Source organism: Oncorhynchus gorbuscha, linkage group LG10, assembly GCF_021184085.1.
Source record: "Oncorhynchus gorbuscha isolate QuinsamMale2020 ecotype Even-year linkage group LG10, OgorEven_v1.0, whole genome shotgun sequence".
NCBI classification, from domain to species: Eukaryota; Metazoa; Chordata; class Actinopteri; order Salmoniformes; family Salmonidae; genus Oncorhynchus; species Oncorhynchus gorbuscha.
The window spans coordinates 81817386-81838510 of record NC_060182.1 but is presented as its reverse complement, the minus strand read 5'-3'; the positions used below and the strand labels follow the sequence as shown (position 1 = coordinate 81838510).

Below are 21125 nucleotides of genomic sequence, written 5' to 3'. Positions count from 1 at the left end.
AATGTTATCTTGGTGGCTAACATTGGCTTAGGGGTTCAGGGTTAAGGTTAGGAGTTAGGTTAAAGGGTTAGGGTTAGGGGAAAGGTTAGGTAACATGTTAAGTAGTTGAAAAAAGTCCCTAAAAAGTAATAAGTAGTTGCAAAGTTGCTATTTAGGTAAAGTTGTCCGTGATGAGATTCAAACACACACCCTTTGGGTTGCTAAGATGTTTGTGTTATATGCCCACCCATTCACCTCGACCAACCACCCTCCTTCCGTTTTTGCCTTCAGTAACCTGTTTATGTAGCATATTCATTTGAGAGTCCCGGATTTTCGTTTACTATGTTACTTATAGTCTATGAGAACAGGCTGTTCATGTAGACTAGTGTCTACAAATGAATGTGATATTTGAGACTCTCTCACATTTGTGTTCAGTTTGTGTGTGATATGGCTGTAGGAGGGATGTTTATTTCAACATTATAAAGATACACGTGTATTAACAATGACACCACTGTCATGTTGATCTGAGTCTTGCTGTTGGAAAACCACATTAGCGCCAGACTTTCGGGTGTCGCAGATGCACCTCCCCTGACTTCACTCCTCGACTTTCGACTGCAGTCGGTTACTTCAGCCTTACCACTCAAACGAGCCCACTATCAATTGAGTATACTGACGCGACAAGTAGGCCTTTCAAACGGCTCAATCGGAAGATATTGGACTACTTTAGGAGAAAAACAATTAGCGGGGACTTGTCTTCAAAGAAAAGCCCTCAAAATGAACAATATTGCACTGGAGGGGGATGACCACAGTTTGGAAGTGTCCTCAAAGGGTAAAGTCACTGTTAATAATGATGAAGACAAGTCGAGGGAGGGGGTCTTGCCGTGTGGCCTCAGAAAACCCCGCAGTTACAGGCCAAAATCTAAAGATCATAAAAGGCTTAACCCTCACAAATTAGTTTTGCAATATATTGTGCCATGTATGAATTCATATGGTCTGTGCATTGTGGACAATTTTCTCGGAAACAAAATTGGAGAGCGCGTTCTACAAGAAGTACGACACATTCACCAAGGTGGAAATATGCAAGACGGGGAACTTGCAGGTGGAAACTTTGGCAAAAATAAATCCATTCGAGGTGATAAAATTGCGTGGGTGGAAGGGACTGAAACAGGTTGTGAAAACCTTGGCTTTCTATTGACAAGGATGGATAAACTCATCACCTATGCCGACGGTAAACTGGGAAGCTACAAAATTAAAGGGAGGCATAAGGTTAGTAGTATTTTACTCAATCAGGACTGACTGGTATTAATGCACAATCACTCATATTAACCGAGTTAAATTATGCATGTGCTTGTTTATGATGTATAGCCTATTCCTTAGGGCAACAGGTGGAAAAAACTGTCTATTCGTATTTGATTCAATTAACCTGTTCTGTCTTTGTGCTCATATTGATAGTTCTTAGCCCAGACATTGACACCATTCTATAATTATACACAATTACTGAGTAATAGTAAATACTTCAATAAATTATTTATATTTTGTATTTATTATTGTTATTATTATTATACCCAGACACTTTTCATGGGGATGCAAAAGTCGGGGTTTGTGGCACTTTGCCATTGTCATGTTTACCTTAGTGGAGAGGACCTGCAGCGAGCGGCTTCAAGAGGGCTACATGCGCCTGGTGGAATCCTCAATGGCGGGGGACACTCCTAACGCACGCGCACAGAAATAAACATTGGATATATATATATATATTTTTTTATATATATAAATTGCATTGGAGATGTTTGTGCAAAGGTCAATTACACAAAGTTGTATCTACTTATAAACGTCTGTATTTTATCGTTAGCCCAATGAAAAACGCAATTTTAAACGATCACTTTAATTTTAGCCCAAATTTAAAATTATGGATATTCATCGTTTATCCGTACTTATTTGTAATTGTGCATATAGAATCATATGCAGTTATAAGCGTAAATGTAGTCCTAATTGTATGTGATCGTGCGTAGGCGTTCTGAGTCAGTTCAATAGAATGAATGAAGGTCCTTGCTTCCCTCCGCCCCTCTAGTGTTACAACACATCTTGCACGTTCTGTAGTTATATCCAGGTGCCTCATTCGCTGCTTGTTTATAGTTTGGAGTTTATAGTTGCTGCAGAACATAACTCTTCTGTGACATTTCATTTCTTAAGAATTTAATCTAGTCGTTTTTGAGAGCTTCATTGTTGATACATTTTTATCAGTGAACTGATGCACTGACATTACCATGCAGTTGCAGTAACAACTTTAGGAGCTGATTTAAGCTGCATTAAATTCCTCATAAATCGTCAAAATGCCTCTTCTGCAACATGTAATGGACACAGAGTTGGAGCGGTTAGCCGTGGACCAGATTGTCCCATCTCTACTGGACCAAGGATTCTTTTACGTAGACAACTTTCTAGGAGAATTGGTTGGGCACTTTGTTTTGAACCAAGTGAAAGAGATGCACTACTCTGGAGTTCTGCAGGATGGACAGCTGGCTGGTCCTGGCCCTTTTGGGGTGTCCAAAAGAAACATTAGAGGAGATAAGATAGCCTGGGTCAATGGAGGTGAAAAGAGGTGCGAGGCTATTCACCTCCTTCTGACATTAATCGATAAGTTGGTTTCTCTTTGCATCGGTCGACTTGGGAAAAGTATAATTCGAGAAAGATCGAAGGTAAGTTGTGCGACAGTTTTGTGTAAATTGAGCGTGTCGATGGTGTTTGAAGGGGGTCACTGTTTTGACGATAGAGCTAATTTAGTAGGCCTGTACAGTACTACATTACTATAAACGCTACAGTCGTGGACACACCTCTAAACGTACTATTGATGGAAGAAATATGTATATTGTTATTATATGACCTAAACTTTATATAACATGTTAGAGTCTGGCCTAGGTCTATATGATGTTCTTACAAATGCACTGTTTATATATAAGGGGTTAAAACAAGTCAAATGTAAACTTTTAATGTCATGTGCACAAATACAGTGAAATGCCTTTCTTGCAAGCACTAAACCCAACAATAATCAGTAATCATTATCAATGTAGTAGTAAAAATAACATAAGGTAGAACAAAAACACACAATAAATAAAACTAAGAAGAACATGAGAAGTAAGTAAGCTATACTGTATACAGGGTCAGTTCCAATACTATATTTACAATGTGCAGGGATACTGGAGTGAAAGAGGAGTGAAACACTACATGTCCAAAAGTATATGGACACCTGCTCGTTAAACATCTCATTCCAAAATCATGGGCATTAGTATGGAGTTGGTCCACCGTTTGCTGCTATAACAGCCTCCACTCTTCTGGGAAGGCTTTCCACTAGATGTTGGAACATTGCTGTGGGGACATATTTCCGTTCAGCCAGAAGAGCATTATTGAAGTCGAGCACTGATGTTGGGCTATTCCGCCTGGCTCACAGTCGGCGTTCCAATTCATCCTAGAGGTGTTCGATGGGGTTGAGATCAGGGCTCTGTGCATGCCAGTCAAGTTATTCCACACCGATCATGACAAACCATTTCTGGCTTGACCTCATTTGGGCACGCACGGGGGCACTGTCATGCTGAAACAAGAAAGGGCCTTCCCCAAACTATTGCCACAAAGTTGGAAGCACAGAATAATCTAGAATGTCATTGTATGCTGTAGCGTTAAGATTTTCCTTCACTGGAACTAAGTGGCCTAGCCTGAACCATGAAAAACAGCCCAGACATTATTCCTCCTCCACCAAACTTTACAGTTGGCACTACTTTACAGTTGGCACTATGCATTGTCTGTCGTACTGCCAGATAGTGAAGCGTGATTCATCACTCCAGAGAACGTGTTTCCACTGCTCCAGAGTCCAATGGCGACGAGCTTTACACCACTCCAGCTGACGCTTGGCTAGGGTGGCTGGAGTCTTCAACGATTTTTGGGCCTTCCTTTCAACCCGCCTGATATAGAGGTCCTGAATGGCAGGGAGCTCAGCCCCAGTGATGTCCTGGGATGGCCGCAGCCTGTCAAGATGCTCTCAATGGTACAGCTGTATAACTTTTTGAGGATTTGATGTCCCACGAGGTCTTCATGACAGTGTGCGTGTGTGGACCATTTTAAGTCCTTGGTGATTTGGACACCGAGGAACCTCTCGACCCCTGTCAATGTAAAACACAACTATTGGGCTATATGGATTTTTATGTCCTAATATTTTATTCTATTCTATTCATTTAAGAGTTGGCCCATACATTCTGAATTATATACTTTTTTAATGCATATCAGTCAACTTTTTAAAATGTTGTCAGTGAACTTTGGATTGCCACCATTTTGTGTATTTAATACTCCCCTTTTTACCATCATATATTTGTAATAATTGTGAGCCTCAAAGTGTAGGCTTACAGTTGGACCAATTGCTTACATACTGTAAACATACTTCATTACATGTTTTGCAGTGCTTTGTAAAGCATTGTTGCATAGAGCCATGGCAATCCCACAATCTATTCACAGTAACTTTGATCTTATATGCAGTCAACAGGGAATGCGAACACACGTATGTTGTGTTGATTGCAGTGGAAGGGTGGTACGTGACTCCTCACGCTGCCTATAGCTGTTTGTACTCTCAGAAAATCAGAGTTTCAAGCAGGAAATAGCGTGTGAACACGATACTACATTGCAACACACCAGACTTGGCCATAGTGTCAGTCAGTACTGCACATCCCACCACCACCCACAGCCCAACACCCTTCTCCCTTTCTCACATCACTGGACCCTGCTCCCAGCCTTATGTGGACAAACCATTTATCAGATGATAATGTGTAAAAAAAACAGCAGCAAATTATCATGTGTCATTTATTCATGTTAAAGAAGGATTTATAGACGGTTGAGTGCTGCAGTATCTTTGTCACTTGTTTATTCGATAACACTCATGTTAATTGATTTGACTGCTCTGTGGAGATGTTTTATTTGTTGAGATTTGGAAGCAGTTTTGATCAAACATAACAAATGTCAGTGGATTCTAAAGACACAACTTTCCTCATAAGATATCATTACAAAGAAAAGGTGACAAAGCTGAAACTGTCAAAAGAGTATTTTAGCTGGTTGACACCCAGCCTGTTAATTTGTCTGTTGTCTGGACTGATTGAGTAGTCATTGACTGTTGGAGGGGGAGAGAGAGAACGAGAGCGGGATATAGAGGGACATGGAGAGAGATAGGGAAAAGGAGAGAGGGAGGAAGAGGGAGAGAGATGGAAGAGAGGGAGAGAGGCCTGTAGACCTAGCAGTGCTATGTTGGCTCATGCTGGACACGTAGCACTGTCATTAAACCTTCAACATCCTGGCAGCCTGCCAGCTCTGCTCTGTGTGGACTTCCCCCTCCTCCCACTCCTCCTTTCTCTTGCTTCATATGTTTTCGCTCTTCTTTGACAACACTGTGTGTACGTGCATACGTGCCCCCACTGTAGACAGTAAACACTGTGTGCGTCATAACACCCCTTTCCTCAGTATGTGCCGACAGGAAATATGCTGTGGTGCAAATAAACTAAAGGATCACTTTATCAGATAAGACCCTTGTGATGTTGCTCCAGAAGAGGCATTTTATTACAGCTTTATTATATGGGTGTGTGCATAATAGTAATCGTTCAACAATCAAAGGAGAGAGATTGTTGAAGGAATAGTCTAAAGGTTGCTGTGAAATTGTTAGGTTGCTGGCATGACACGATTCCAATGCTATTTTTATGGTCATTATATTATCCTTTTGCTTTCGTGTCTGGGGATATTCTTCTTTAAGAAACCTAATATGGACTCTTCCTGGAGAAACTGAAAATCGCAGGATAAGATGAAGGGTTTATTTCCAAAACGCCAGATCCACTAATTTTTCACTTGTGTTTTTTCCATCAGAAATGAATGCTTATGGGTACCTTTATGTGTGTGTAAATATTACTGTTCTCAGATTTTTTATTCATAGATTTTAGATGTGTATTAAAATGGGTGTTGTTGCAAAACGCTATATTGTATTTCCAATGTTTAGGTGGAATGGAATGTTCATATCCTGTATATCTACCATATAAATTCAACCCATCATAAATATAGCCTCACGCTACAGTGTTTGATTAGAGCTAGGCTTTGTCCCAAATGTCACCCTATTCCCTATGTAACAGTATAATTTTAAACCGTCCCCTCGCCCATACCCGGGCACGAACCAGGGACGCTCTGCACACATCAACAACACTCATCCACGAAGCATCGTTACCCATCGCTCCACAAGAGCCGCGGCCCTTGCAGAGCAAGGGGAACTACTACTTCAAGGTCTCAGAGCAAGTGACATAACCAATTGAAACGCTATTTAGCGCACACCGCTAACTAAGCTAGCCGTTTCACATCTGTTACACTCACCCCCCTTTTGACCTTCCTCCTTTTTCCGCAGCAACCAGTAATCCGGGTCAACAGCATCAATGTAACAGTATAATTTTAAACCGTCCCCTCGCCCATACCCGGGCGCGAACCAGGGACCTTCTGCACACATCAACAACAGTCACCCACGAAGCATCGTTACCCATCGCTCCACAAAAGCCACAGCCCTTGCAGAGCAAGGGGAACTACTACTTCAAGGTCTCAGAGCAAGTGACGTAACCGATTGAAACGCTATTTAGCGCACACCGCTAACTAAGCTAGCCATTTCACATCCGTTACACCTATATCAGGGCTCTCCAACCCTGTTCCTGGAGAGCTACCGTCCTATAGGTTTTAACTCTAACCCTGTACCTGGAGAGCTACCGTCCTATAGGTTTTAACACTAACCCTGTTCCTGGAGAGCTACCGTCCTGTAGGTTTTAACTCTAACCCTGTTCCTGGAGAGCTACCGTCCTATAGGTTTTAACTCTAACCCTGTTCCTGGAGAGCTACCGTCCTATAGGTTTTAACACTAACCCTGTTCCTGGAGAGCTACCGTCCTGTAGGTTTTAACTCTAACCCTGTTCCTGGAGAGCTACCGTCCTATAGGTTTTAACTCTAACCCTGTTCCTGGAGCGCTACCGTCCTGTAGGTTTTAACTCTAACCCTGTTCCTGGAGAGCTACCGTCCTGTAGGTTTTAACTCTAACCCTGTTCCTGGAGAGCTACCGTCCTGTAGGTTTTAACTCTAACCCTGTTCCTGGAGAGATACCGTCCTGTAGGTTTTAACTCTAACCCTGTTCCTGGAGAGCTACCGTCCTGTAGGTTTTAACTCTAACCCTGTTCCTGGAGAGCTACCGTCCTGTAGGTTTTAACTCTAACCCTGTTCCTGGAGAGATACCGTCCTGTAGGTTTTAACTCTAACCCTGTTCCTGGAGAGCTACCGTCCTGTAGGTTTTAACTCTAACCCTGTTCCTGGAGAGCTACACTCCTGTAGGTTTTAGAGTTAAAAAGGTTAGAGTTAAAACCTACAGGACGGTAGCTCTCCAGGAACAGGGTTAGAGTTAAAACCTACAGGAGTGTAGCTCTCCAGGAACAGGGTTAGAGTTAAAACCTACAGGAGTGTAGCTCCTGTAGGTGTGGCTGGAGCGCAATCAGTGGAATGGTATCAAATACATCAAACACATTGTTTCCATGTGTTTGATGCCAATTCCATTTGTGACGTTCCAGCCATTATTATGAGCCGTCCTCCCCTCAGCAGCCTCCACTGGTATACAGTATCTCGTTTTGCACAACAATGTGATTGTTTGTCTCTGAAATAAAACCATAAACTGATAGTTTTCAAACACATTCATGTCTGTCATCTAAAAACCCCATGACATGATTAGATGTGGGAAAACACACCAATGTCTTTCATAAGTTCTTTGAACAAAATAGCTAATTTACCAACATTTGTGAAATTGGATATATAGCCTTTTGGAATGAAATTAGAAACTATAATTTAGAAAATAATAATGCACAAATGTTGCACAATTCAGGTGTGGAAAGCTCTTAGAGACTGTTGTGGAAATTCTACACATGGGACACTTGAAATCAATCTTAAATTAATCATTGTTTATTAAAAGCAAGCTGGAGAGGTCACAGTCAAACTTAGATGCATAAAGTACCAATCTGAAGTGATGACACAAAATACAATATTAACATTTTAAAGGCTGTCTAACCAGAAAGACTCACAGCTGTGTTTGCTGCCAAAGGTGCTTCTAAATCAAATCAAATCAAATGCATTTATATAGCCCTTCGTACATCAGCTGATATCTCAAAGTGCTGTACAGAAACCCAGCCTATACCCCCAAACAGCAAGCAATGCAGGTGTAGAAGCATGGTGGCTAGGAAAAATTCCCTAGAAAGGCCAAAACATAGGAAGAAACCTAGAGAGGAACCAGGCTATGAGGGGTGGCCAGTCCTCTTCTGGCTGTGCCGGGTGGAGATTATAACAGAACATGGCCAAGATGTTCAAATGTTCATAAATGACCAGCATGGTCAAATAATAATAATCACAGTAGTTGTCGAGGGTGCAGCAAGTCAGCACCTCAGGAGTAAATGTCAGTTGGCTTTTCATAGCCAATCATTAAGAGTATCTCTACCACTCCTGCTGTCTCTAGAGAGTTGAAAACAGCAGGTCTGGGACAGGTAGCACGTCCGGTGAACAGGTCAGGATTCCATAGCCGCAGGCAGAACAGTTGAAACTGGAGCAACAGCATGGCCAGGTGGACTGGGGACAGCAAGGAGTCATAATCCCAGGTAGTCCTGGGGCATGGTCCTAGGGCTCAGGTCCTCCTCCTCCTCCGAGAGAGAGAGAGAGAGAGAAAGAAAGAGAGAATTAGAGAATTAGAGAGAGCATACTTAAATTCACACAGGACACCGGATAAGACAGGATAAGTACTCCAGATATAACAAACTGACCCTAGCCCCCCGATACATAAACTACTGCAGCATAAATACTGGAGGCTGAGACAGGAGGGGTCAGGAGACACTGTGGCCCCATCCGATGATACCCCCGGACAGGGCCAAACAGGAAGGATATAACCCCACCCACTTTGCCAAAGCACAGCCCCCACACCACTAGAGGGATATCTTCAACCACCAACTTACCATCCTGAGACAAGGCCGAGTATAGCCCACAAAGATCTCTGCCACGGCACAACCCAAGAGGGGGGGGGGGCGCCAACCCAGACAGGAAGATCACAACAGTGACTCAACCCACTCAAGTGACGCACCCCTCCTAGGGACGGCATGAAAGAGCACCAGTAAGCCAGTAACTCAGCCCCTGTAATAGGGTTAGAGGAATCCCAGTGGAAAGAGGGGAACTGGCCAGGCAGAGACAGCAAGGGCGGTTCGTTGCTCCAGAGCCTTTCCGTTCACCTTCACACTCCTGGGCCAGACTAGACTCAATCATATGACCCACTGAAGAGAAGCGTCTTCAGTAAAGACAAAGGTTGAGACCGAGTCTGCGTCTCTCACATGGGTAGGCAGACCATTCCATAAAAATGGAGCTCTATAGGTGAAAGCCCTGCCTCCAGCTGTTTGCTTAGAAATTTTAGGGACAATTAGGAGGCCTGCGTCTTGTGTACGTGTAGGTATGTACGGCAGGACCAAATCAGAGAGATAGGTAGGAGCAAGCCCATGTAATACTTTGTAGGTTAGCAGTAAAACCTTGAAATCAGCCCTTGCCTTAACAGGAAGCCAGTGTAGGGAGGTGTCGTGATTTTATATTAGTTAATGTGACTACCGTTGCTCATCGAATGATTAAAGTTTCTAATTACGTGATTAACTGAATCAAGCAATTATTAACTCATTAACTTGGGACACCATGGGAAAACTAGTTTCTATTTCCCAAATTAACTCAAAGAATATTAGAATATCGATTTTACAACAGTCACTAATTAACCAGTTACCTCTACCATCTCGTTCTGAACATTGTAGAGTCCGGGAATCTGCATGGACTCGGGTCTCACCAATGAGTTCGTACCACACCAATGGCTGGCTCATATGTCCTCTGCTCTAGGAATTGCTTATGACTGAGTCAGGTCGCTCCTGAAAGCGAACGAAAGAAATAACCCTAAATTAGAGCCCAACTAGTATTATCTTCAGAATGCCTGCATCGGCTGATACTTATGCCCTAGCTTGTAGCATTCAGTAGACCTCCCCTACACACTGGCTTTCGTCAGAAATACCACAGGGGTGGTTCCCTCCAGACCAGTATCTCGGTGCAATTGAACATCACAAACACACACACACTTCTCTCCCACACTAGTCCTGCCTATAGCTATTAATGGTATATATGTATCTTGCTACAACATTTTTATGGAATTAACCCAACAGTGCGGCCTATTCCTATATTAGATTCCTCACAGGGGGCACCAATATGTTGTGACGTTGTATTAGTTAATGTGACGACTGTTGCTCATCGAATGATTAAAGTTTCTAATTGCGTGATTAACTGAATCAAGCAATTATTAACTTATTAACTTGGGGCACCATGGGAAAACTAGTTTTTATTTAGTTTCTATTTCCCAAATTAACTCAAAGAATATCATAATATCGATTTTACAACAGCCGCTAATTAATCAGTTACCTCTACCATCTCGTTCTGAACGTTGTATAGTCCGTGAATCTGCACGGACCCGTGTCTCACCAATGAGTTCGTACCACACCAATCTTAGTTGAATATTTATGTACTATAAAGCTAAAATTATAATAAAAGATACACATAGACAAAAAACATTATAGGCTATTGATTAGAACTTAGTATAACGGGCCAACACACTATGGTGCGTGTTACCCACAATGGGGATTTCAAAGAGAGAGAAAAAGAGAAAGTACACGAGAGAAATATACATTTGGGTGAATTTGTCAGCTATGCTTATTCTAACCCTAGCCTTGCCCCAAACTGCGCTCTTATTGGTCAGAATATAATGATGTAATTACGTGGGGAAGTTATCTGTAGATCCTCCATGTGGACTGTTCAGGCTGCTCGATGATTGCACTTCTCCGGCGCGCCTTTCTAGTCATCCTCACGATGTCAGTGTCCTTTTGGCTTAGGAGTCTGTTCCCTCACCCTTGCTATGGAAGGGGTCTTCTGAGGACAGACAGCTCTGTAGCTCAGAGCTCACAGCATAAGAATGAAACCTTTTAGATTCCACGATTCGCTGGGATTGGATGCTAAGGGGGTCCAGCTTGAATTCACCCGCTTAGACACAGCTACTCATCCGTAGCTTGGGTAGAAAAACATTTTTTTGTCTTCAAACTTGTGTTGCGTTCTTGACTTTTTAGACCTTGGCTGCAGCTTGGGTCACGTAGTCTTCCCTGTAAATTATTTACTCACAGGTTTTATACCCTTGGGTCAGAAGTGGGCGTAACCGCCTTTAGGGCAATTCTCTGGGCGTACCAAGTTATGAGGGCAAGGTCTAGATTTTACTCCAATCATATTTTAGACAACTAACTTCACATTTCATCTTTCCCAAAACATTCTCTTTGATTTGGATATTTTCCATACAACGTACAAACATCAAACATATACTAGGAAAACCTTTAATAACAAAACAAAAATGACATACATTTTCATATTCCATCTATCGTCATGACCACCATTGTGGCTGACGGAAACCATTGTTCCATAGTCCCTTTATTTCATGTTTAATGTTCTGAGGCTGGTTCTCCATAGTAACAGGACAAAGGCATTTGTCTGTGGCCTGAGATTTACCAGGGGCGTTAGGGGTCATAAAACCCCCACATCTTCAGACCCCTAGATCTCTCCTCTTCTGTTGGGGTTGAGAGATAATCTGTAAGGTTGTGGTCTCCTGTAACCTGACCTGATCAGGACAGTCATGACAGAGGCTATGTCACGGTTTTCTTCCTGGGAAGGAGAGGCGGACCAAAACGCAGCATGGTTATAGTTCATGGTTCTTTAATAAGAAAACTCAAACATGAACAAACTACAAAACAATAAACGTGAAAACCAAAACAGCCCTATCTGGTGCAGTAAACACAAAGACAGGAAACAATCAACTCACAAAATACCCAAAGAATATGGTTGCCTAAATATGGTTCCCAATCAGAGACAACAATAAACACCTGCCTCTGATTGAGGACCAATCTAGGCAACCATAGACTTACCTAGACACCTAAACTGAACACAACCCCATAAATCTACAAAAACCCCTAGACAAGTTAAAAACACATAAATCACCCATATCACACCCTGGCCAGACTAAAATAATAAAGAAAACAAAGATAACTAAGGCCTGAGCGTGACAGACTAGCACTCGAGTAATATGATCAAATTTTTTGGTTCTAGTCAGGATTCTAGCAGCCATATTTAGCACTAACTGAAGTTTATTTAGTGCTTTATCCGGGTAGCCGGAAAGTAGAGCATTGCAGTAGTCTAACCTAGAAGTAACAAAAGCTTGGATTATTTTTTCTGCATCATTTTTGGACAGAAAGTTTCTGATTTTTGCAATGTTACGTAGATGGAAAAAAGCTGTCTTTGAAACAGTCTTGATATGTTCGTCAAAAGAGAAATCAGGGTCCAGAGTAATGCCGAGGTCCTTCACAGTTTTATTTGAGACGGCTGTACAACCATTAAGATTGATTGTCAGATTCAACAGAAGATCTCAGAAGATCATGAAAATCAAGATCAAGAGAGCTTTTGCCGTTCTGCTCCACGGGAGTTTTCTGTCCTCCCTGAGCTCGGCTTAGGACTCCTGCGTTACCGTTTGACAGGTGTACCGCCCTTCTACAAAGTATTGACTCAGGAGTGTGAATACTTATCTAAATTAGATATTTCTGTATATATTATTTATACATTTTACACACAATACATTTTCTACAATTTCTATTTTAAAAAATCCACTTTGTCATTATTGGGTATTGACTAGATGGGTGAGAATTATTCTTTTTTAATCCATTTTAAATTCAGGCTGTAACAAAACAAAAGATGGACTAATTCAAAGGCACTGTACATCTATTAAACAAATAAATCCTCATCAGTTTACGTGTCTACACCTACTAGCCTTAACTTGTGATCCATATCTGATGCCCAAATGAAATGTTACATGACATAACGTCACTTGGCCTCTAGTAAACCCTCTATCTGACCCAATGTGCCCACCCCTGGTCGTAACCACATGCGTCTTCATCTGCATTGCTTTGAGGGCTTTTCTTGGCTTTCTTATCACAAGATAGATTACCACAGTTTGGTTAATTGTGCTTCCTTGGATGCTGACTGAATGCACGTAGACCAGTTCTGCTGAAACCACAACGCTCCCTCCCCAAACAACGCTTACAGGAAATGTTCTCCAACCAAGATATTAACCCATAAATGTCTTCATGTTATATTTTTTATCTCTGATTTGCAGAAACTATTTCTGTATTCTTAGAATATAGTCAAGGCATTTCCACAAATATTTTCTCACAAAAAAGGCTTCTGTAATGGTGTACACTACAGTTATCATGTTACATATTGTCACATGATCAGCGATTATACAGATGATGATGTGTATCAGACTGAGAACTAATGTTTTGTGGTTTGTTTTGTCTGTTTCAGGCGATGGTGGCGTGTTATCCAGGAAAAGGGACAGGATATGTGAAACATGTGGACAATCCCAATGCTGACGGTCGTTGCATCACCTGTATCTACTACCTCAACAAAAACTGGAACCCCCAGGTGAGCGGCAGATTTATAACATATTTATGACATATTATTGCATATATTTAATTTCGGGAAAAAAGTAGATGATGCTTAACCAACGCGAGTAGAGGTGGAACCTAAAAATGTATAGAGATCATTGGACAGGAAAAGGCGCATCACTGGCTCACCATAAAAACAATATTTGTTTTATTTCGACAAGTTGAAAAAATTGATGTTTTGGCCTTCAATGTTCTTCTGCAGAAGGTATTTGAAGGTCGAAACGTCTAGTTTTTAAAACTTGTCTCATAAAACTAAGCGTTTGCTGTCCAATTTTTTATTTAATTTTGTACATATTCTTATGCTGTTTTATATGTTTTTTACTATGGAATACACCCACAGTCCTTTCAGATTACAGTTTGGTTTTCAAGACAGTCACTGTACTGTCAGTTTAATTGTTCGGCTCCCTTTATAACATCAGGATTCTTGTCATATTTATGCTTTATATTTAGAGACAATGAAAATGTCAGATGTTGCCGTCCACTGTTTGTTGGATAACCGCCTCTGATTTAGGATCTTTGTAAATTGCAGAGCAAGTCTCTTACGGCTCAACTTGCTATTCTGTAAAGCTGAAATGAACAATGTGTCTTTGTTATTTTGGCAGGAGCATGGTGGAATTCTTCGCATTTTTCCCGAAGGCAAATCCTACGTTGCAGATGTTGAGCCCCTGTTTGACAGACTGCTGTTCTTTTGGTCAGATAGAAGGAATCCACATGAGGTGCAGCCTTCATATGCAACAAGGTCTGTTTAATGCATCATACTGTTATTATTATACCGATAATTGCTCAGTTAAGTAATATGCAACAAAGTCTGTTTGATGCAACATACTGTTATTACACTGATAAATATTCATATGCAAAAATGTCTGAATCTGTGGTTGAATGTATCGTACTGTTATTATTATACAGAAGACATTTCTCAGTTAATTTCCTTGACACTGTTAGATTTTCATAAAATGCTAAAAAAGATGTAATGTAATTATGTAATAATACTAATAATTCAGAATATTGCTTTGTTCCAGATATGCTATAACCGTGTGGTATTTCGATTCAGAAGAAAGAGCAGAGGCAAAGAGACGGTTTAGAGACTTAACAGGTACATTTCTCCATTGGATTATTTTACTTACTTCTATGTGTAAAGAAAAACATTCGGTAACACTTTACATGAAGTTCATCTTATTCCTGCATAGTAACATTGTAGTTGCTACAGTCAAGTTAACTGGCATCAGGTTACACCATGTATCTTAATGTAACCTAATCCTTTACTTAGTCGCTACATCCATTTTCAGATTTATAGATTAATCATATACACCTATTGATTCTTGAAAATGTAACATATAAATGCCTCATTAACTTAGTTCAACTGTCGTACCCCATCAGAACCCAAAATATAAGCTTGCTTTACTACAATGTTTGTAACCAATTTAAATGTAAACACATGTTTAAGGGCTCGAGGGCTCTGTTCAGTCTGGAAAGCTGAAGTGTTACAGATTCCACGATACAAATGTAAAGGTGATTTTTGATTGAGCCGACATATGCAGCATTTACCGTGAATGCAGTCTCGGCTAAAATGGGAAAGTTGCCTTTAAATTTCAAACACGCTGTAAAGCTGAAATTCTGCAAGCCGTATTGAATAGAGCCCTAAATCTATAATTTATACAGTAGTTTTAAGTCCTTGCATCCATAACTCTGTCTATGAATTTTAGAGTGGTTCCATTTCTCCAGGCCCATCTCCCAGCCTTTTACCAAAGAAAGGGGGGCGGCCGCTTTGTTATTATTTAAATGAAGGATTCTAACTTTAATGGCATAAATCTATTTCAGCCTCCACCCAAGACCCGGACGGAAGCAGTACTCCCTGAACTTTGACCGTATAAGAGACTCCATCCTGTGTGACACAATACAACACTGGATCCTTAATCCTTTGTGCTGACAGAATTGTCATTACTGTTTGGACTGTGCTGTGGTACCTCTTCTAAACGCTACAAAGATGTTGAAAGTTACAAAGATGTGTGGTTGTGGTAGATGATAAGAAGAGACGTTAATGGCTTTGTACATATATTTAGAAATAAAATGATTTTCTACTCTTCGTCATTGTATTTAAATGAATCAACCCAAATAATACTGTACTACTTCCTGAACTGTCTTTATAGAATATGGTTAAAGAATGTAGTTGGGTTAAAATCAACTGAATTTTATTCTTTAACTACTACTGTTCTAAAACAATTGTTTACCAGTTCATGCATGCCAGAGAGAGAGAGAGAGAGAGAGAGAGAGAGAGAGAGAGAGAGAGAGAGAGAGAGAGAGAGAGAGAGAGAGAGAGACACAGAGAGACACAGAGAGACACAGAGAGACACAGAGAGACACAGAGAGAGAGAGACACAGAGAGATAGAGAGGGTGGGGTGTGTGCATGCTCACGTGTGTATTATACAATTTGGCTCATCTGTAATTATTAAAATGTTTGCATGTAAATCTTGAACAATAAAGATGAATTGAGGTGACAATGTTATGATGAAAATCACTAAGGCCTAGATTCAATAAGATCAAGCGTTAACTGGTGATAGCTGACACCTGCATAGCTGATGTTTTGGCGCTGTTTGAGGTGGAACAGCATTGGAGATGTCAAATCGCAGCTGCTCTTGATCATTGTCAGGAAGCCACAGCCGTCACACTTCCATTAGAAGTTCAGAATGAGAAAGTATAGACTATATAGAAATAATGACGCTCAAGCTGAAAATCATTAAACAAACTAATGAGGATTTCTATCAGTCTAATCGAGGTGTAGATTACATCTTACATTCCAGTATTCCAACTTGTAAACAAGACTGCATGGGATTTCTTTTAATGCGACTCCATGCGGCCGATGGCAATGTCCGCTTTAGGTATGTGCCAGGTGCCGCTTGTTGATTTGACAGCGCTAACGCTGTTCCCCCCTCCATCACCGCCAAAACATCCAAAACAGGTGTGAGATATCACCGGTTAACGCTTGATCTGAATGAATTGGGGTCCTCAATAAAAATCAGAATGGGCACCTGTCTGACTTGTTTTAAGTTGGTAATGCAATCTGGAGCACTCAAGGGCCAATCCAAAATGGCGCCCCTATTTTTCTATGTGGTGCACTACTTTACACCAGATCAGCTTCTGTATACAGCTAGCCAACGTCTACTGAATAGAACTTCCGCACTCAACAACCCGGTCGCATTCCGCTTCGCTCCACAGGTAGTATCACATTTTTCATTTCATTTCATTACAGCACAACGGTTTGATTTGTTTGATCGTAGCTAGCTACATAGCTAGCTACATAGCCGTCTGTGTATCAAAGATAATTGTGTAGTCTAGAGCGATTTTCTAGGTTAGCTAGCCAGCTATTGTCGTTCTTTTAACGCAACATAACGTAATCAACAGTGCTAGCTAGCCAGCTAGCCCCCGAATAGCAGCACTGTAGAAACTACTACACTCAACGGAACGACTTGATTAGTGTAGTGTCAACAACGCAGCCACTGTCAGCTAGCCTACAAAGTCAACAACGCAGCCACTGCCAGCTAGCCTACTTCAGCAGTACTGTATCATTTTTAATAATTTTAGTCAATAAGATTCTTGCTACGTAAGCTTAACTTTCTGAACATTCGAGACGTGTAGTCCACTTGTCATTCCAATCTCCTTGCATTAGCGTAGCCTCTTCTGTAGCCTGTCAACTATGTGTCTGTCTATCCCTGTTCTCTCCTCTCTGCACAGACCATACAAACGCTCCACACCGCGTGGCCGCTGCCACCCTAATCTGGTGGTCCCAGCGCGCACGACCCACGTGGAGTTCCAGGTCTCCGGTAGCCTCTGGAACTGCCGATCTGCAGCCAACAAGGCAGAGTTCATCTCAGCCTATGCCTCCCTCCAGTCCCTCGACTTCTTGGCACTGACAGAAACATGGATCACCACAGATAACACTGCTACTCCTACTGCTCTCTCTTCGTCCGCCCACGTGTTCTCGCACACCCGAGAGCTTCTGGTCAGCGGGGTGGTGGCATAGGGATCCTTATCTCTCCCATGTGGTCATTCTCTCTTTCTCCCCTTACCCATCTGTCTATCGCCTCCTTTGAATTTCATGCTGTCACAGTTACCAGCCCTTTCAAGCTTAACATCCTTATCATTTATCGCCCTCCAGGTCCCCTCGGAGAGTTCATCAATGAGCTTGATGCCTTGATAAGCTCCTTTCCTGAGGACGGCTCACCTCTCACAGTTCTGGGTGACTTTAACCTCCCCACGTCTACCTTTGACTCATTCCTCTCTGCCTCCTTCTTTCCACTCCTCTCCTCTTTTGACCTCACCCTCTCACCTTCCCCCCTACTCACAAGGCAGGCAATACGCTCGACCTCATCTTTACTAGATGCTGTTCTTCCACTAACCTCATTGCAACTCCCCTCCAAGTCTCCGACCACTACCTTGTATCCTTTTCCCTCTCGCTCTCATCCAACACTTCCCACACTGCCCCTACTCGGATGGTATCGCGCCGTCCCAACCTTCGCTCTCTCTCCCCCGCTACTCTCTCCTCTTCCATCCTATCATCTCTTCCCTCTGCTCAAACCTTCTCCAACCTATCTCCTGATTCTGCCTCCTCAACCCTCCTCTCCTCCCTTTCTGCATCCTTTGACTCTCTATGTCCCCTATCTTCCAGGCCGGCTCGGTCCTCCCCTCCCGCTCCGTGGCTTGACGACTCAATGCGAGCTCACAGAACAGGGCTCCGGAAGGCCGAGCGGAAATGGAGGAAAACTCGCCTCCCTGCGGACCTGGCATCCTTTCACTCCCTCCTCTCTACATTTTCCTCCTCTGTCTCTGCTGCTAAAGCCACTTTCTACCACTCTAAATTCCAAGCATCTGCCTCTAACCCTAGGAAGCTCTTTGCCACATTCTCCTCCCTCCTGAATCCTCCTCCCCCTCCCCCCTCCTCCCTCTCTGCAGATGACTTCGTCAACCATTTTGAAAAGAAGATCGACGACATCCGATCCTCGTTTGCTAAGTCAAACAACACCGCTGGTTCTGCTCACACTGCCCTACCCTGTGCTCTGACCTCTTTCTCCCCTCTCTCTCCAGATGAAATCTCGCGTCTTGTGACGGCCGGCCGCCCAACAACCTGCCCGCTCGACCCTATCCCCTCCTCTCTTCTCCAGACCATTTCCGGAGACCTTCTCCCTTACCTCACCTCGCTCATCAACTTATCCCTGACCGCTGGCTACGTCCCTTCCGTCTTCAAGAGAGCGAGAGTTGCACCCCTTCTGAAAAAACCTACACTCGATCCCTCCGATGTCAACAACTACAGACCAGTATCCCTTCTTTCTTTTCTCTCCAAAACTCTTGAACGTGCCGTCCTTGGTCAGCTCTCCCGCTATCTCTCTCAGAATGACCTTCTTGATCCAAATCAGTCAGGTTTCAAGACTAGTCATTCAACTGAGACTGCTCTTCTCTGTATCACGGAGGCGCTCCGCACCGCTAAAGCTAACTCTCTCTCCTCTGCTCTCATCCTTCTAGACCTATCGGCTGCCTTCGATACTGTGAACCATCAGATCCTCCTCTCCACCCTCTCCGAGTTGGGCATCTCCGGCGCGGCCCACGCTTGGATTGCGTCCTACTTGACAAGTCGCTCCTACCAGGTGGCGTGGCGAGAATCTGTCTCCTCACCACGCGCTCTCACCACTGGTGTCCCCCAGGGCTCTGTTCTAGGCCCTCTCCTATTCTCGCTATACACCAAGTCACTTGGCTCTGTCATAACCTCACATGGTCTCTCCTATCATTGCTATGCAGACGACACACAATTAATCTTCTCCTTTCCCCCTTCTGATGACCAGGTGGCGAATCGCATCTCTGCATGTCTGGCAGACATATCAGTGTGGATGACGGATCACCACCTCAAGCTGAACTTCGGCAAGACGGAGCTGCTCTTCCTCCCGGGGAAGGACTGCCCGTTCCATGATCTCGCCATCACGGTTGACAACTCCATTGTGTCCTCCTCCCAGAGCGCTAAGAACCTTGGCATGATCCTGGACAACAAACTGTCGTTCTCAACTAACATCAAGGCGGTGGCCCGTTCCTGTAGGTTCATGCTCTACAACATCCGCAGAGTACGACCCTGCCTCACACAGGAAGCGGCACAGGTCCTAATCCAGGCACTTGTCATCTCCCGTCTGGATTACTGCAACTCGCTGTTGGCTGGGCTCCCTGCCTGTGCCATTAAACCCCTACAACTCATCCAGAACGCCGCAGCCCGTCTAGTGTTCAACCTTCCCAAGTTCTCTCACGTCACCCCACTCCTCCGCTCTCTCCACTGGCTTCCAGTTGAAGCTCGCATCCGCTACAAGACCATGGTGCTTGCCTACGGAGCTGTGAGGGGAACGGCACCTCAGTACCTCCAGGCTCTGATCAGGCCCTACACCCAAATAAGGGCACTGCGTTCATCCACCTCTGGCCTGCTCGCCTCCCTACCACTGAGGAAGTACAGTTCCCGCTCAGCTCAGTCAAAACTGTTCGCTGCTCTGGCTCCCCAATGGTGGAACAAACTCCCTCACGACGCCAGGACAGCGGAGTCAATCACCACCTTCCGGAGACACCTGAAACCCCACCTCTTTAAGGAATACCTAGGATAGGATAAAGTAATCCTTCTCACCCCCTCCCCCCTTAAAATATTTAGATGCACTATTGTAAAGTGGTTGTTCCACTGGATGTCATATGGTGAATGCACCAATTTGTAAGTCGCTCTGGATAAGAGCGTCTGCTAAATGACTTAAATGTATGTAAATGTAAATGTATATACGCCTTGTGAGAAAAAAATCAATTGTTGATGCAACATTCAACTGTTTACAGAGGCGGTGAATGAAAAACTGTTCATTGTGGATTATCAGCACTCTTATGTGTGGTTGTTATCTGTAATGGATTTTTGTGCTTAAAATCAGCTTGCATGCTGGTCAGCCAAGCTGGTGAATACAGTCTATAGTATGGTTAATAATATGGTTTTGTTAATGTTTGTTACTTATATTCAAGACAAAAAACAATTATTTTCCACCTGAATATTGTCACAGTTTGTACTACATTTGTATCATAAAAAGGGTTAGGGTTAAACATTTGGTTAGAGTTAGGGTTGAACTGGGTTGTGGTCATGAAGCTAGGGTTAGAGTTAGGGTTAGGGACATGAAGCTAACCCTAGCATACCCTAGCTTCATGTCGTACCCCAGTTCAACCCTTAGTCTAGCCATAAACCCAACCCTAAGCATAACCCTAAACCAAACCCTGACCCTAACTTCATGTCCATACCCCGGTTCAACCTAGTTCAACCTAGAGGCTAGTTAAGCATCATATCACCTCCACCTTACCTGACACCCTAGACCCACTTCAATTTTCATTAAATTCATACTGCCATTGCACTGCACGCTGCCCCATCCCACCTGGGCAAGAGGAATACCTATGTAAGAATGCTGTTCATTGACTATAGCTCAGCATTCAACACCATACTACCCTCCAAGCTCATCATTAAGCTTGGGGCC

The 21125-nt window shown here is 43.0% G+C and overlaps 1 protein-coding gene and 1 long non-coding RNA gene across 3 annotated transcripts; one reads left to right on the top strand and one right to left on the bottom strand.

The window, feature by feature from the left end:
• The first annotated feature begins 514 nt into the window (after positions 1–514).
• On the top strand, positions 515–15687 carry LOC124046631 (prolyl hydroxylase EGLN3-like). 2 transcript variants are annotated; one of them, XM_046367236.1, is made up of 5 exons: positions 515–1245; positions 13462–13581; positions 14207–14343; positions 14624–14697; positions 15423–15687. In XM_046367236.1, exons 1-5 carry the CDS (start codon positions 754–756, stop codon positions 15458–15460), a joined length of 861 nt encoding a protein of 286 aa, XP_046223192.1. In that variant the 5' UTR covers positions 515–753; the 3' UTR covers positions 15461–15687. The 2 variants fall into 2 exon arrangements, with proteins under 2 accessions (XP_046223192.1, XP_046223193.1); XM_046367237.1 differs by lacking the exon at positions 515–1245 and adding an exon at positions 2078–2672.
• On the bottom strand, positions 8636–11217 carry LOC124046632. Its single transcript, XR_006841036.1, has 3 exons — positions 10845–11217; positions 9812–9950; positions 8636–8696 (listed from the first exon to the last, which is right to left on the bottom strand). It is a non-coding gene; the product is annotated as an uncharacterized LOC124046632 (long non-coding RNA).
• Positions 15688–21125: the final 5438 nt, after the last annotated feature.